The sequence below is a fragment of the Myotis yumanensis genome, unplaced genomic scaffold (genome assembly GCF_028538775.1).
Source record: "Myotis yumanensis isolate MYYU_CA2020_CCGP unplaced genomic scaffold, mMyoYum1.0.hap1 SCAF_20, whole genome shotgun sequence".
In the NCBI taxonomy this organism is placed as follows: domain Eukaryota; kingdom Metazoa; phylum Chordata; class Mammalia; order Chiroptera; family Vespertilionidae; genus Myotis; species Myotis yumanensis.
The window spans coordinates 19,995,059-20,013,392 of record NW_027223771.1 but is presented as its reverse complement, the minus strand read 5'-3'; the positions used below and the strand labels follow the sequence as shown (position 1 = coordinate 20,013,392).

The 18,334-nt window shown below is 42.4% G+C and overlaps 1 protein-coding gene across 1 annotated transcript in view; it reads right to left on the bottom strand.

The window, feature by feature from the left end:
* LOC138998402 (ankyrin repeat domain-containing protein 26-like) overlaps positions 1-8,026 on the bottom strand; it is a 105,420-nt gene extending 97,394 nt beyond the window's left edge. The window contains exons 1-4 of the mRNA XM_070400501.1: positions 8,020-8,026; positions 7,240-7,373; positions 6,830-7,003; positions 5,526-5,623 (exon numbers count right to left, since the gene is read on the bottom strand). Of these exons, the coding sequence (XP_070256602.1) occupies positions 5,526-5,623; positions 6,830-7,003; positions 7,240-7,373; positions 8,020-8,026 (413 nt within the window). The remainder of the gene's footprint in view (positions 1-5,525; positions 5,624-6,829; positions 7,004-7,239; positions 7,374-8,019) is intronic.
* Positions 8,027-18,334: the final 10,308 nt, after the last annotated feature.

Genomic DNA, 18,334 nt, shown 5'->3' with positions numbered 1-18,334 from the left:
AGTGCAAGAAAACAACTGAAAAATACGATTGAATATCTTGTGTTGTATTTATAAACAGGGATTCAGTACAATATAAATCAAAAGTGAATCATCCATATAATTAAAAGACACTTTTTCTTCTCATTTTAAATCAGAAATCATTCTGCTGAGTTTATCTAAAAATTATCTTGAAGCATTAATTGGATAAAATGGAGAGCTTTTAATTGCCTAATATTGCCCTCGTAATTTTATGCACATATATTTGCAAGATACTCACCAAGAGTCACAAAAGTAACCCTCATAGAAAGCAATTATGGATGATGCAACTGAAACAGTACCGTGTTATGTTAAATACTACTTGCTCTTAAAATGTTTAGATCAAGACAAAATAGTCAGGGCTATACCTGCGGTGCAGAGACATTTCATACAGCAGGCATAAGACTGCAATCCTTAGAAAGTCCTGCTTAAATGGCTACCCTTCAGTTGGTATCTGAAAACCTGAATCTGGAGAGGTTTTCCACCTTTCCCTAACTGAGAAGAATAGCCCCTTGTGTCTAAATACCTTTTACAACCAATGGAGTTCATACTGCGCACTTGCTTTCCTTCTGGGAATCTAAAATTTTGGTACATGCTATGGGGAAGATGCCTTAGAAACCTCTCATTGAGTCTAACAAGACTGGTAGATGACATATTTCACATGAATTGTCAGAATTTGATACTGGAATATCTAAACACATCCTGGTAACTCCACAGGGAGAGGGCTCAAGGAAGGTTGTGCCTGCTGTCCTCAACATGTTGTTACACACACCTTTACTCCTTGAGGATTTTTCTCCAGTCTTTTCACTGTAATAAATCTCAGGTATGAGAACCACTATATGCTGAGTCCTGTAAAGTTTTCTAGTGAATAATCAGACCTAGGGGTGGGTTTAGGAACCTCTAATAAAATTGCATATGTGAAAATATTACTTGGATTGATGTGTTAGACATGATTAGAATACAGAAGTTGATTTCACAGAATACCTGTCATTGGTTTTGTTTTGGTCGGTGTTTTTTTTGGACTTTTCTGTAGATTTGTAGCTATTGGAATAAAGACATGAAAAAGATATATCAAACATTGATGTCAGAAAATAATGGGAAATAAGCAACATTCTTATTTAGTCACAATAGGAATTACAGAATTCTAATGACAGACAACATGTTCTACGGTATCAAAGTTTCTATAAAGGAAATGAAGACATCACATTGACAATTTTCTCCAACTAAACAAGGTTTAATTCCTTTGTAAAACAGTTGTGAATCAATCAAGTAACTGGGATAACTCTAAAAGAACAGTAATTATCATACACGGTATACTAAAGGGACGTTCTAATGGTTACAGAGTTCTTTTTATATATTCCTAATCTTTTTTTTCTTATTGAAATAAATTCATGGCTCACCTATTGAAGGCAGTTATTGATAGGATAAGTCAAGTAATAAAAGAAATTGTATCCAAAGTGTAGAGATATCCATAGATAATCATTAAACTCAACCTGTATTGAAAAAAACTGGTCTTTCCTGTCGAACTGTTGCTCTTTTCTGCTCATCTGATGAAGTCCTATTCTTCATGTCCAAACTAAATGCCAGTGCACTACCTGGGAACCTATGAAGCACCTTAGAATTCTCTCTCCCGACTACCTCTTTACATGCAATCATCACCACAATCATATGAACTCGATCTCTCTACTGTCTCTGCTTTATTTTGCAACTGTCAACTGCCCTTTGTCTCCCAGGCTTTTTATATGATTCCCTTCCATCTATCCTCTGCATGAGGTGTTAGTAAACTAAGGTCCACAGGCCAACTATAAGCTGCCAACTGGTTTTACAAATAAAGTCTCACTGGAACACAGCCCTGCCTACTCATTACAGATTCTCTAGGACTGCTCTCACACTACAATGGCAGACTTCAGTAGATATGTCAGACCACATGGACTAAAATCAGGCCCTTTGCAGAGAAAGTTTGGTGATCCCTGTTTCATACCACAATCAGAGGGCCCTCATCAAATGTAATCTTGTTCCTTTTCTGCTCAAAACTCCAATGAATCCCTGAAGTAAATATTTCTGGCTCTCTACCTTAGTTTTCAATCTTGCTGGAGAACCACAACTCGATATGGACATTCACTGTCCTGATACACAAAGAAGTTGGTATTATCTCCCTCACTTCAAACAGGAAAAATGATTATAGTAAGCTACTCAGAGTCACTAGTTTACCACTCACTGCTTTAGGAATGAGCACGTGATTAACCCAAGCCTATAAAAAGGTAGGGAAATCAACTGCAAGCCTCTCATTTTCTTCCTATTTCAAACAAAGACATAGGCCTAGCCAATGCGGTTCACTAGATGGAGTCCTTTGTCCATTGCCCCAAGAGATCGCTGGTGACATTCCAGGGCAGGGCAGATGCCAGGGTGGCAGGCTTGATCCCAGGACGGGGTGTGCAGGAGGCAGCCCATGGATGTGATGGTTCTCCCTCATTGTTGTTTCAATCTCTCTCTCTCCCTTTCCCTTCCTCTTCCTCTAATGTCAATAAAAACATATTTTTTAAAAAAAAATTAAGGAAACACATAACTTAACATCACTAATCTGGGAAATGCCAATGAAAGTCATGAGGAAGTAAATCCTCATTCCTCTCAGAATGGCTGTCATCAAAATATAAATAAATAGCATGTGTTGGCGAGGATGTGGAGAAAAGAGAAAGTCTGGAGCACTCACTGTTCATGTGATTGTAAATTGGTACAGTCACTGCGGGGGTGGGGGGGAGCCTCAGCCACATTTTTAAAACTCTAACTCTCATCATGGACTTAAAGTGTCTGACACATACTAAACACCAAGAAAATGAATAAATAGGGATAATTATAAGATGCTAATGAGCTCTGACAAATACTAAGCACTATATAAAGTATAGTAAGTCATAGAAATGACAATGATACCAACAAGAACTTAGAGGGCAATGACTGTTTTCAAAATGTTTCAATTCTGCAACATCAGAGTAACACTTAGTACCTGAAAGACACCTGAAAGTTAAATGGCAGACCATTCAGCTGAAAAATGAATAACTGAATTTTGACATTTTCTTTGAAAATTCTTTTTAGAAAAACAGAGAAATAAACCACAGACACCTCTCCCATATTATGAGCACCTCCAAGGTCGAAATGCTATTCCATCCTTGTATTTCCTCTCATTTGCAAAACCAACTACCCAAGTCCTCTGATAAAAGTCTACTAAGTCCAAGGTGTCCTCATACAGTTCAGATTGTACAAAGAACTGGGTGCCACATCTGGCATTTTTGTTATAGGGAAACATTTTTGTACATTTATTAGAGTTTGTTGAGTTCCAGGTTGGGCTATTTGAACCTTTGCTATCATTATCATCTGACCAATGGCAACAGAGCATCTTGTTCTAAAGAAATTCCAGTGTCCTGATAATTATCAAATTAATGAAGTCAACATATCTCCTTCTGTTTTGACTTCTGAGGAATGAGGTTGATAATAGTGAGACCTTGTTGGTAGAATATAAAAAATAGGCCATGCTTCTCATCAGGCACAGTCTTTCTGATGACTGTACAATGGTTAGGTACCTTTTATAAACAATCTCATCGGGACTCTTACACACTGGCTAAGTGTTGTAGCTCCTATCATTTGCCATAGTTTTTGGTACCAGAGAAGTATTGTTGAGGTCATAGATTTATTTACTTTTTTAGTGAGAAAAATCACTATGTAATAACAAGTATTCTATTACTAAATGTAATCAATTCGCAGTTAAAACTAAAGATCCATTTTAGATCAAGCCCAATTTGTTCTTGTGAATTTAGAGGAAACATACACCATCCTAACTTACATCTTTTTTCTTTTTAACATAAAGATACAATGTGGGATTTTAGGGGTCAGAACTAAATAAATGAACTTCTTTTCAAACCATATTGCCCTAGTTTTTAAATGACCTACAATTAACTTTGTTAATCAGACTGAATACTATGGTATTAAGAAAGAGATTAAGAAAAACTATATATGCAACTTGCACATTGTTTGGTATGTTTTCCGTGCTCTTTCATTATCAAAACTTCCTTACTCTTACTTCATACAGGGTGGACCACCAAGGGAAATTCACTATCAGAAATCTTACCAGGAGTACAACTTTCAGTTGTTTGGGGTCCTTTTTCTTCAGAAGTTAGTTCCTTTTTACTGTGTTCAAAAAATGGTGATAAATAATATTACTCTCTTAATATTAACATAAAAATAGTTACAAATATTGTAAATGCTTAGAATATTTTAGATAATATCAGCACTAATATTAAAACTTTATTTATACTATATACTTTATATTTGTATGTTATACAACTGTTTTATGAAGTATGTAATTAAAAAAAATTGTAACAAGTCATGATTTGTGGGTAGTTCAATGAATTAATTAGAGTTAGCTTGACATTATCACAAAAGTCTTGAACTCACACCTCCTAGTTCTATATCCCACAGCTATTTCCCCTCAAACAAGTCACTTTTCTTTGGCTCAAGGTCCTCCTCTACAAAAGAAGAATCTTACTACCTTATTTCAGAAGGTTGTTAGGAGGATTAAATGAGATGATCGAGCAAAAGTACATGTTCAGAAAAACAGTAAAGAAAAAAATAAACTTAATTTGCTGAAACTATTTTTGAATCCCAAATAAATCCCAATGTGAACTTTTCATGGTTTCTAACATCTAAATGTTGCAGTTTTCAGAAAATATTATGAATTTTCATTATTACCTGTACTGACATTGTGGTTTGTATTTCAGGGAATCTCAGATATTATATAACTGACAACTAAATGTATGTACTAATATATTACCTCATGCAGTCAGATAACACCATGCTCCCTTCTTTTTGTAGCGAATCATACCAACCACAGAAAACTAACAGAAGCCAGGACCTGGCCTAGACTCCTACTACCATTCTCTACCTACTCACACTGTGACCCAGCAGATCTTTATGAGAACGATGCTGAATCTACCTGTCCACCCCAGTTGGCTTGGAAGTTGCAATCCTACTGGTCATCCTTGACGAGTCATGGATGGGCTCTTAGGAATTTTAAGGCCCAATACCCTACTTTTGATTCAGAGCTTTCTATTGACTGGCTTCCATGTGAGGCATAATTTAAAATATTTTGAAACCTGAGTTAAATTTAAGTCGCTTGGGAAAGTTTCATTGTTATGGCAAAGAGATCACTGAGGGGCCAACCTCAGTTATGGAACCTCAGGCAAGCTGGTGGTTACTAGTCTGGAAAGGCCTGATGGGACCTTCCACTCCCTAAACAAAGATGCTCCACAGGAAGAGAGTGACCTGGAGTACAGATCTGGTAACAAAGGGGAAAGGAGCGTCTGGTCTTCTCCTGCAGCACTATTGGAATCTCTCTGGCAGCTTAGCATGGTTCCAATTAACACCCGCTTCTTCTATCCTAAGCTCTTCCGGTTTTACTGTCCCCAGCTTTAATAAATGTGCTCTCCAAATAACATTTTAAACAGAACAAACTATTGTACCTGTTCTCCTCATCTTGTTTTGCACCTCTGGATATTAAAAATTCCACCATGTTACTCTTGTTTAAAAGTTTAGCAAGTGCAAGTGGTGTGAGGCCACGCTGCAAAGCAGTAAAAACAATTTATAATTTAAGAAATTACATAGATACAAATTGAATATTAAAAATTATGAAATATCCTCTGAACTTACACATATAATATAGAAAGTGAATAAAAAGTAGCCCCTTTTGCCCTGGCCAGTGTTACACAATGGCTGGAGTGTCAGCCTGCACATGGAAGGGTTGAGAGTTAGATTCCAATTCAAAGGTAAGTCCCCCTGGGTTGAAGGTTTGATCCCTAGCCCAAAAGGGGGCCCATGGGGGAGGCACCCAATCCATGTGCCTCTCTCAGATAGATGTCTCTCTCTCTCTCTCTCTCTCTCTCATCTCTCCCTCCCTCCACTCTCTCTAAAATCAATGGGAAAGAATATCCTTTGGTGAAGATAAAAAAAATAAGAGCCTCTTCTCTCTCTTGTGCAGTCACTGGCTGTCCTTCCCTTTTAAAATGCCCTCCACTCCCTCTTCAATAGCTGAACTGCAACATCATTCTCCAAATCTCACTTCCAACATGTACAGTACTGGTTCCAAGCATCTTTGTTCCTATCCTGGTATACTGTCATGATTTTGCTGCCTGTGGATTGGGGCTTCCCCTTCCCACTTGCTCTCACCCAACTCCCCTTGCTGGGTACTAGGCCTCCTCCTCCCATCCATCCCCAGCAGCACCATTTCCTAAGCGCCTGCCAGCAGAGCAGCCAGTCCACAGCATCACTTCACTCCCCCAGGCCTTCAGTCCTTAATGGGCTCTGAGCCTATCTCCCACTCCCAGGCACTAACAGGAAGTTCTTCCTTCTGGGGTGGAAGGGAGACAGAGCTTTGCCCCCTTCTGTGGACGCTACATTTCTCCAGCCCCCTCTGACTGGGCTTTGGAGTTGTTTCCATGGTGACAGGGCCTGATATATTCTATTCAGTATATGTATGTGAGAAAGAAAATGCTCGTGCCCAGCTGGTGTGGCTCAGTGTTTGAGTGTAGACCCATGAACCTAGAGGTCACAGTTGATGACAGGTCAGGGCACATGCCAGATTTGTGGGCTCCATATTCAGTAGGGAATGTGCAGGAGGCAGCCATTGGATGATTCTCGCTCATCAATGATGTTTCTCTCTCCCTCTTCCTGCCTCTCTCAATATAAACATAATTTTTAAAAAATGCTTGTAACTAAACTAAAAACATGTATTCCAAATATTTTCAAAATAAGGTTACTTGAGCTATACCTTGTTTCTCGATTCAATATCTGCCTGGTGCGAAAGCAGCCTTTCCACTATAGCTATACTGTCACCACGGACAGCATGGTGGAGAGCAGTGTCGCCTTCAATGTCCACTATATTTGGATCGACACCATGGTCTAGCAGCACATTTGCACAGAACGTTCTCCGGTGTTGTAGGGCCTGTCAGTATTATGCCAAGAAATAGATGATTAAGTTCTAGGAATCAAAGTAAACATTCCACAAGTTTCACCAATGACTTTTAGTTCAATGAGATGAATTGATTTTTATTCTAAGTAATTGAATCAAACCCATCTCATTCTTTCACCAATGACTTATAGTCAATGAGGTAAATCCATTTTTATTCTAAGGAATTACATCAACCCCATCTCGTGCTGACATAGTTGGCGAGTGCATACCTGCATCAGAGCTGTCTGATTCTCAGCATCACAGAGGTTCAATTCGCATCCTTTCTTTATTAGGTATTTCACGATCCTTGAATGGCCATAGGCACAGGCCACATGGAGAGCAGTCCTATGGATGTCAGAGGGCTCTTTAGGAACTTAAAGGGCACTGTCTCAAAACACACATTATCCATGTCATTGTAAACATGTGTCCCTATGACTTCAAAACCAATAGTTCTTTTTCTTCTGCAAACAGTGCAATCGATATGAGTTCTTGTTACTCAGCACATTAATGAAGGAGCAGCCTATTTGAGCAGAGAGAAGATGACCTGGGAATTCAGTTTCCATGTGGGTCTGATCCTATTTTAACTGCCACTTATTAGTTATCACCTGGCCTTTCTGTGCCTCAATTCCCTCATCAACAAAATGGAGATAAAAAGAGTAATTATTTCCCAGGACATCACTGTTTGCTTAAATGAGAATCTATGCAAAGTGTTTACTACAGTTCCTAGCACACACACACAAAAACGGCTCAATAATTGTTAATGTTAGTGTCATTCTTACTACCACTTTATAAAGGCATTTCAATTAAATAAAATGACCTCATTCTACCTACTCTGCAGACCTGTTTTAAGGATCAGGAAGAACACAGTATTTCAATGATTCTAAAATGCTTACCTTCTCACACTTTAACACCTCTGACATTGGAATCCAACTTCTAATTCAGAACGTGTTACAACTATTATTGGCAGCATTTTAAAAAGTTTATTGATGCATAAAATACTGGCATCATACCATCCATGGTGCCTTACATTAAGTGACATGACGATGAATACAACAGAGCTCTTGCTGTTCTAATCAATGGTTGGTATTTACATAAATTTTAGTTCTTAAAAGCCTTAAGTATTCATTGACTACTTAAAAAAGCAAAACAAGAATTTTTTAAAGTAATTCATACTTTGATTTTCAAGAAAACAGAAACCAAAGGAAATGCAGGATTCAAATAAATAGGATGACTCATTTTGTCCAATATTTAGATGTACCTGGTATAGATTGTCTGGAAAACAGATGTTCTCAATGATCAATATTATTTAATACTATTATACTTTTCAAAAAGGCAGGTAATGGTTACCCTTTACAATTTCCTACCTTCAGAAACACTTTTGTTTTTTGTGTGTTTTTTATCTTTAAATTCTTTATTAGTTAAGGAATTACAAATGTGTCATCATCCCCCCCGCAACCCCACACTGTTGAAAGCAGGGAGAAAAAAGCTTCAACTGTGATTAAATCCTAATACTTCCATTTTTAATATCTCATTTTGCTCATATTGGCCAACATGAACCTTTTAAGAATACAAAAGGGTCTGGGAGATAGACTGAAAAGGTCCTGAGTACACTATGTCTGCTACATAATAGATATTCAGGTTATGTTTCATGTACAAATGGACTGAAAGAATGAATAAACAGTGGGAGAGTTCAATATTTTTAAAGAAAACTTTTATAAGTTAAAATGATACTTCTGGAATAGTAATAATCACTTCTATTTTCTATTTTTTAAAGAAATAATCCAGCCGAAACCGGTTTGGCTCAGTGGATAGAGCGTCGGCCTGAGGACTGAAAGGTCCCAGGTTCGATTCCGGTCAAGGGCATGTACCTGGGTTGCGGGCACATCCCCAGTAGGGGATGTGCAGGAGGCAGCTGGTCGATGTTTCTCTCTCATCAATGTTTCTAGCTCTCTATCTCTCTCTCCCTTCCTCTCTGTAAAAAATCAATAAAATATATTTTTTAAAAAAAGAAAAGAAATAATCCAGTTGAAGACATACAAATATTACATTATCTCACTTATATGTGGAATCTAATGAACAAAATAAACTGATGAACAAAAAATGTCCAGAAGTCTGGATGCATGGAACAGAATAACAGATCTCAGGGTGGGGATGGGGGAACAGGAAGAGATTAGCCAAACAACACATGTACATGTATGCATAACCCATGGACACAGACAATAGTTTGGGGAAGGCCTGTGGTGGGGTGGAGGCTGGGTTGAGGGGGGACAAAAATGGAAAAAAATAGGAGACATCTGTCATCCTGTCAAAAACAAGACAAAAATAAAAAAGTTTTAACGATAAATTATTTTTAATTCATTCTAGAGAAAGAGGGAGGGAGCAGGGGAGAGTGTGAGAGAAAAAAACATCAATGTGAGGGAGAAGCATCGATCAGTCCCTTCCCATAGGTACCCTGACCAGGGATGGAACCCACAACCTAGGTATGTGTCCTGACCTGGAATGAACCCATGCCCTGTCAGTGTAGAGGAGGGGTACCAAACAACACTCCAACCAACTGAGTTATACTGGGCGCTTTTTTTGATTTTTATAAGCACACAGCTAAAATGATTACTCTATAATCATTTGCATATTATAGGTAATAAATACATATATAAAATAAAACACATATGTGTGCAATTAGATATAAGCATACACTCTACAGGCACAGATAAAAAGCATCACAAGTGCCCATGTCAGATGAGTAAAGATGTAGTACATTTGCACAATGGAATACTATGATGCTATAAAAAAAGAAGGAACTCTCATATACTTTGCGACAGCATGGATGGACCTGGAGATGATTATGCTGTGCAAAATAAGCCAATCAGAGAAAGACAAATACCATATGATCTCATTTACATGTGGAACAAAATAAATTAACAAACAAAATAGGGCCAGAGGCATGGAGATAGGGAACAGACTGACAGACCTCAGTGGGAGGGGGTTGGGGGGACTCAAAGAGATTAGCCAAAGAACATATGTGCATATTTGCACAGCCCATGGACACAAACAACTGTGAAGTGAAGGCCGAAAGGGGCTGGGTGGAAAGGCACTAAGAGGGGGGAGGGTGATGGGGGACATCTGTAACAGTATCAACAATCAAAAGAAACTTAAAAAAAGATTCCCTTTACTTCTGAAGATACCAATCCTCAAAAATCTTTCAAACATAAGTCCAAAAAACAGGAAGTAAGCAACCAATTTTATCTGTGCAGGATTCATATTATTGCTCTTCCCCAGGATTATTTCACTCATAATAATTCTTATTAGAATTTCTGTACAGGATCCTTGCAGATATCAGATTTTTTGAAATGTTCATTTTTAATTCAAATACTCAGAAATAAATTTTATCACATTTTGCATTTATTTTTGGCTATGGTCATAGTCTGTTTTTGTGTTTGTGTAACCAAACTGACCTTTTTCTTCTTATTATATTGCTATTTTAAGCAGTGCTGAATCAAACAAACTATGTAAATTGTCTATTTCATAGAGATATTTTACTGTAAATAGAATTGATGGGTATAGGAAATATAATTATGTTTTTAAATGTGGTACTCAGCACCAAATTGCCTATGGCCAAAGTCAGAAGCAACTTAAACTTTAAGCAGCAATATAAGGATAATCACTGGTCATCTTCACAAACCTTGTGGATGGAAAATATTATTTTCCTCTTTTCACTTAAATTCCTTTTGCTACCAAGGACACTAAATATTTTTTACCTTTGTCATTGGTCACCTGTACATATGCCAAAAGTACTTTGTCCACTTTCAAATTAGTTTTCCCTTGCCAATTTCAAAAAAACTTCTCTGTAAAGTGCGGACTTTTTTTTCTCTGATACACATACATTGCAAATATTTTGCTAGAATTTCTTCTTTTACCCTACTAATATTATTTTCTGACACACAGAGGGTTTGCATTTTTTATATTGCTCAGTCAACTTCCAGAAATCTTGCTTTTGAAGGGTTTATAATCATTTAAAAAGTATAAATAGCCCTGGCTGGTTTGGCTCAGTGGACGGGGCATCAGCCTGGGTACTGAAGGGTCCCGGGTTCAATTTCAGTCAAGGGCACATGCACGGGTTGCAGTCTCAATCCCTAGTGGCGGGGGGGGGGGGGGGTGCATGAGGCAGCCAATTAATGGTTCTCTCTCATCATTGATGTTTCTATCTCTCACTCTCTCTCTTCCTCTCTGAAATCAATAAGTAAAATTTTTTAAAAGTATAAGTAGGCATTTGTGTTTTCTCCTAGTACTTTTCTCATTTTGTATACCTAATTTTTTAATCTGGTATTTGGAGGTGATAAAAATCTAGCTAGTTTCCTCCAAATACTCAACAGATATTTCTCCACCATTTGTCACTGACCTTTTCCTCCAAACATGAAATGTGACCAGCATCGAGTTCTAAGTCTTACATATATTTGGATGTTTGGGCATTTTCCATTCTGTTCCAATCATTTATCAGTCTTTTCAGCTATAAGTAAACAACTGCTTTGTGGAAATCTATAGCACATGCTGATATCTAAAATGATAAACCTGTGCCTACTATACAAAAATTTTCTTAATCTCATCACAATGATAAATGATAACATGTAACTTGAAAATTTTAACCCATATCTATTTGCTTGTAAAATTGATCAACATAGCACACATTTTGAGAAACTGAAACTTCCTCAACAGGACCACAGCCATCTTCCCACTTCAAATTCCTTCTGAGGTCCCTCAATAAAGAACATAGGTGAGCCCTGATGTAGCTTGGTAGGTGCGCTTCGACCTCTGAACCAGGAGGTGACACTTTGATTCAGGACAGGGCACAGGTCTGAGTGGTGGGCTCAATCCCCAGTGTGGGGCATGCAGGAGGCAGCTGATGAAACATTCTCAACATCGATGTTTCTATCTCTCTCCCTTCCTCTCTGAAATCAATAAAACATTTTAATAAAAACATAGGCATACATTGATATAAAGTGGTTATTGGATTTTATCCAAAGAACTTTTAACTTAGAGGTTGATCTATTTGGGGAATTATCTCTCTCATTATTCACTTTTCTATACGATGCAACATTATGGTATAAAATGTGTACATCAAATATAAAGTGCTATATATGCTCAATTTTGCTTCAATTATTGATATGTAGTTAAATCACTTAAAAGTTGCCAGTAAAGTGTTCTGTAAGAGGAATTATGACTGCGTCTTTATGTTTTTGTTTTTGCTGCTCATGAAGTTGGTCTGAGCGCCCGGTCCCAGGTCAAGTGTCCACCAGGGAGGTGCTGCGGGGCCCCAGAGCGGAAGTCAGCCCTGCGCCCTGGCTGACAGGAGGGCTGATCTCCAGCTGCTGAGCCCAGGCAAGGGTGTGCCTCTCCCAGGCCCACCCACCTCCTCCCAGTGGACCCCGGGCCCCCAGCCTTGCAGTCCCTATTACCTGGCATTCTTGTCTCTTTCATTCACATCACTTATCCCCAAAGAGAGGATTAGCTGCAATCTCAACCGGTTGTTATCTCTGGCAGCTCTGTGGATCCCGTGCAGACTTTTGTCTAGAAAGCAGGGATCTCTGAATTCCCTTCCACTGGACCCGTGGGTGGTAGTGCAGATCTCGGCCCCGCTGGTAGGAGTGACCGCCATTCCACCGGTAGAGGAGTCCACGACGCCACTGGTAGGGGAGACCTTGGCCCCCCTGATAGTGGTTTTCTTGCCCCCCTTGGTAGGGGAGTCCACGACGCCACTGGTAGGGGAGACCTTCGTCCCACAGACAGGGGGGGGTTTATCCCCCTTTGTAGGGGAAACTTTGCCCCCCCTGATAGGGGGTTTCTTGCCCCCCTTGGTAGGGGAGTCCACGACGCCACTGGTAGGGGAGACCTTGGTCCCACAGACAGGGGGGGGTTTATCCCCCTTTGTAGGGGAAACTTTGCCCCCCCTGATAGGGGGTTTCTTGCCCCCCTTGGTAGGGGAGTCCACGACGCCACTGGTAGGGGAGACCTTGGTCCCACAGACAGGGGGGGGTTTATCCCCCTTTGTAGGGGAAACTTTGCCCCCCCTGATAGGGGGTTTCTTGCCCCCCTTGGTAGGGGAGTCCACGACGCCACTGGTAGGAGAGACCTTGGTCCCACAGACAGGGGGGGGTTTATCCCCCTTTGTAGGGGAAACTTTGCCCCCCCTGATAGGGGGTTTCTTGCCCCCCTTGGTAGGGGAGTCCATTACCCCACTGGTAGGGGAGACCTTTGTCCCACAGACAGGGAGGGTTTTATCCTCCTTTGTAGGGGAAACTTTGCCCCCCCTGATAGGGGGTTTCTTGCCCCCCTTAGTAGGGGAGTCCATGACCTGACTGGTAGGGGAGAACTTCGCTTCCACGCTGGCATTCTTCAGAAAAGAAAACACTTTCTTCATCATGGAGAGTCTAGGCTTCAGAGAAGCCTCACCTTCCCTTCACTTTTCTCGCCTCCTGAAGCCAAAACTAGCTCTCTAGCCAACCACCACCTGCCACAGCGTTCCAGCAGGGCAGTTTGGCAGTTTGGCAGTTGGGCAGTTGAGCATCTCCCAGCTCAGAATCATAGTAACCAAGCAACAGCCTCTGACATAACTGCCCATGTGCACAGAGCCTTGTGGTCAAGGGCAGCAAGAGCCCATGTGCAAAAAAGCCCAAGCCTCTCAAATCTCCGGAACTGCCTGTGGGCAGGTGTGGGTTCTGTTCAAACTCCCTGGAAGTTGGCCAAGTGTTTCCAGACGCTTGCAAATGTTACTCACCCCAGTGAAAAGGCAGTCTTTGCCTAAGACCAGGGCTAGGGTGGTGTGGAACTTCAGGATGCCCCAGAAAACTCCCCTTAACAAATCTCTAAATCTCCTTGTGACTCAGTTTATTTCTCTTCCTCATCCCTCCGTGCCCCAGCCAAGCTCCAGGGAATGTACCTGATGCAAGAACAGATGGATGTTTTCATGGCTTCAGAGATTGTGGCAATATGTGTCTGTAAGTGCAAATGTGTGGGAAACCAGTTCCTGTTCTCCAGATGAAAGAAAACCTCTTTCCACATGCCTCTTAATCCCCCTGTGGCCCACCTCTTACACTTACGTTTCCTTTCCCCCAAATAAATATTTAACCAATCATTTCGGAGCATGGTGTTAATTTTAAGAACTTTTTGTTAAAAAAGGGCTATTCACCTGTCACAAACCACCTTTTCTCGCCTAGTTTAAAATGTCACTTTACTGTGCATTGGATTCTCAAGTTATGTTTTTAGTTTTGGGGTTTTCTGTTCTCATCCATCAATGGGTCTGCTTCTTTTTTTCCATCCGTGATACCGCTGTAATAAACCCAGTTACAAACAAGGGGAGGGGAGCAAAGGGAAGGCCAAATTTCCTAGGCATGTCTTTTGTGCAGCTTTGCCAGAAAACGGCAATTTAACACTCCCCAGGGCTATTCCCCTCAGAGGGCACGGGGAGGAATCTGGCCCGGGGAAGAGTAGATGCATGCCCAGTCAAGTCTCCATGAAATAGGGAAGGTACTTTACTGTCAGTAACACCTGGGAACAGGTCATTCATTACAATAGGTGTGGCCACTGCAAGTGTGAGAAGATGTGAGACACTTACCTCCTAAACAAAGGAGTTCTCTTCTTGCTAGGCCCACGCTCCTGGCCTGCGGGACTCTCGTGCTCCTGCTTTTGCCCACAGAGCCCAAGGCCGTGTGGAGCCCACACACAGTGGACTAATGGACTGCAACTAAGCTGATGTCATGCAGGACCCAGCTCCTCCAGGGGAAGGAAACTCCGGACACTGGCTCTGCTTCAAGCCCTGCTGAGTCCCCAGCTGCACATTTTCCAGGTCTGGATTAAGGGATACGGGACTTGGCAAACCCAGGGCTGTCAATCACTCCTCCCCCAGTGTGAGTCTCAGACATGTGTTGTTCTCCAGATATTGTAAGGACCGACTTCAAGCACCCAGTTGGGAAGGGGATACCCACTTCCACTGATAACACTCTGTGGGGACTTTAGGTCTCTGAGTGTGTAAGGGCTGCCAGGCACCTCCCCTGAGCTTATCAGGTTTAGTATGTGGTCACTTTTTTGTTCACACTTGACCTGTTAAGTCTTTGTTTATTGTCTACTTTCTCCCAACTAGAATATGCCATCCGTGAGAAAACTAATCATTTTCTTCACTATTTATCTGCACTCTGAACTCCTGTTGTACCATCTTTCTGCATGAAGTCAAGAACTCAAACGCTATAGGCCCAGCTGAGGCAGACCAGCTCCAGGCTGGTTCCTGTTCCCTGAAAGTTATGCCTGGGACATCCTGTATGAAGACAGAACAAGACATGATTTTGCTTACAAGAGTTGGAAGAAAACGTGATGGCCCACAATCACTTTGTTGTTGTTGAGGCAAATCAACACTATTCATTTTTCAAATGTCTTTATTGATTTCTTAGAGAGAAAGGGAGAGGAAGAAACATCAATGATGAGAGAGAATCATTGACCAGCTGCCTCCAGCATTCCCCCACTGGGATGGAGCCTCCAACCTGGGTATGTGCCTTGACCTGGAATCAAACCAGCAATTTGTTGGTTATTGGGTACATGCCCAACCACTGAACCCCACTAGCTGTACACACTATTACTTTTTCTAGAGGCCCAGTGTACGAATTCATGCACAGGTAGGGCCTGGCCAGCCTGGCCTCAATCAGGGCAGATCAGGGCTGGGCCTGTCAGGAGGAGGAGAAGGTGGGAGGTTGCTGACCAGCCCGCCTGTATCCTGGCCTGATCAGGGCCCCTGATCCAGGCTGGGCCAGCTGGGGGAAAGGGCTGCGGGTGGTTGGCTGGCGGACCCCACCCCCAATTGGGCTGGGGGGGGGCATTTAGGGGTGGGGCAGGCCATGGGGAGGGGCTGTGGCCTGTGGGCTGGCCAGCGCCACCCCCAAATGGAGTTGATGGCGGGTGCCTATCTGGGACCAGTGGCCTGTGAGAGGGGCCATGAGTGGTTGGCCAGCAGTCCCTGCCCTCTATTGTGGTGGTGGGGGCAATCAGGGGTGGGCTGGCAGGAGGATGGGCTGTGAGCCGATGAGGGTGGTGGGGGCCCATCAGGGGTGTGGACAGCCAGGGGGAGCTGACTGCAGAAGGTTGGTGGCCAACCCTGCCCCCTCTTTGAGATGGGGTGGCGATCAGGGCTAAGGCTGGACAGGGCGAGGAGCTGCAGGAGGTTGGCCACCCAGCCCCATCCCCTAGTGGGTTGGGGAGGGTGCTATCAGGGGAAGGCTGGCCATGGGGAGGGGCTGCAGGCCTATCGTGATGGGGCAGGCTGATCAGGGGCACATATGGCCAGGGGGAGGAGAGCGGGAATTTGGCCAGCACACCCTGGTCTTAATCGGGGTGGGAGAGTCTGATCAGGGTGGGCCCGCAGGAGGAGGGGCCACAAGTTTGGCCATCTGCCCCACCCGCTGATCGGGATGGTTAGCTGGCCACAGTGGGCTTCATAGTGACCAGTTGTTAGATCGTTATGGCCTTTATGGTAGCTGCCTTTTTATACATATAGATAGTGGTTTGGCACAAAAAATACATGCACATTAAAAGGGAATTAATTAGAGGAAATATTTTAATATTGCTATTTTCCCTTTATAATAGAAGTGTCAGAGATAAAAGAAAATCAGTAAAATGTATATGAAAATCTCCCTCCTGTCAGAGTGGTGGCATGCCCTGGGACCCATAATCAAATCCCTGTCCACCTGTGCGTGTCTCAAAATCGTGAGAGACCCAGAACCAGCCGGCCCCACCCCTGTCAAGCCCCACAGGGCAGGGGGTGTGGCCTCAGGTCCTCCAGCCTGACCTCAGGTCCCCTGGTGAGAGAGGTGGGAGGCGGGGACTCAGGTCCCCCAACAAGCCCCACCAGGGTGTGGGGTGCGGACTCAGGTCCCCAGGCTCAGCCTCAGGACCACATGGCTTCAGGTCCCTCGGCCCCTGCTCTGGGGATGGGGACACGGCCTCATGTCCCACGGCCCAGCTTCCGGTCCCACAGCCCCAGCGCGAGGGCACAAGGCTGCGAGGGTGTGATGACCATTTGCATATTAGCTCTTTATTATGTAGGATTGCTGACCCTATTACAGATGTTCCCAATTTCCCCCATACTCCTCCCCACTTTTCTCCCTCTACCCTGCCCCAGTGCTTCTAATCCCTTGCCACATTATAGTCTATGTCCATGGCCTATGCATATATGTACATACTGTGTTTAAAATATTTTTGTTGATTTTAAAGTGGAAGGGAGAGGGAGAGATAATAACATCAATGATGAGAGAGAATTGCTGATTAGTTGCCTCATGCATGACTCCACACCCTCACTGGGAATTGAGCCTGCAACCCATGTATGCGCCCTGAACAGGAAAATAACCAGTATCACATGACATCATCATTTGTGGAATATAATGAACAGCATAAATTGATGAACAAAAATAGATTCAGAAAGCATCAAACAGACTGTCAAACTTCAGCGGGAATTCAAGGGATGGAGGGGGTTAAGGAATCAACCAAAGGATTTATATGCATTCATATAAGCATAACCAATGGACACAGACACTATGGGGGATAAGGGCATGTGCTGAGGTGTGAGGGTGGCTGGGCAGAGCTCAATGGGACAAAAAGGAGTTATATGCCATCCTATATGTAATACTTTAAACAATAAATAATTTTAAAAATAAAAATAAAATACAAAGAACCATGACCTCCTGGTTCGTATGTCGAGGCTCAACCACTGAGCTACACCAGCTGGACAACATTATTTTATTTGTTTTTTTAATATTTCTATTGATTTCAAAGAGGAAGGGAGGGGGAGAGAGAGATATAAACATCAGTGATGAGAGAGAATCATTGATTGGCTGCCTCCTGCACGGCCCCCACTGGGGATCAAGCCTGAAACCCGGGCACATGCCTTGACCGGGAATCAAACCGACGACCTCCTGGTTCCTAGGTCGAAGCTCTACTGCTGAGCCACATCTGGCTCGGCTAGACTACATTATTTTAAAATTTATGAAAATATATATAGTTTTTATTGTTGATAGTATTATCAATGCCCCGCATTTCCCCCCTCTGTATATATTCTTTGGTGGATCTCTTGCATTCCTCCCACCTCCTTCCCCTCAGAGATCTGTCAGTCAGCTCCAGTTAGCCAGGCCTCTGGTCCCATCTAGTCCCTCCCCAGCCATCACTCTCTCTGCCACAACACCTTTTTTAAAAAATATATATTTTTATTGGTTTCAGAGAGGAAGGGAGAGGGATATAGAAACATCAATGATGAGAGAGAATCATTGATTTGTTGCCTTTGGCACACCCCCCACT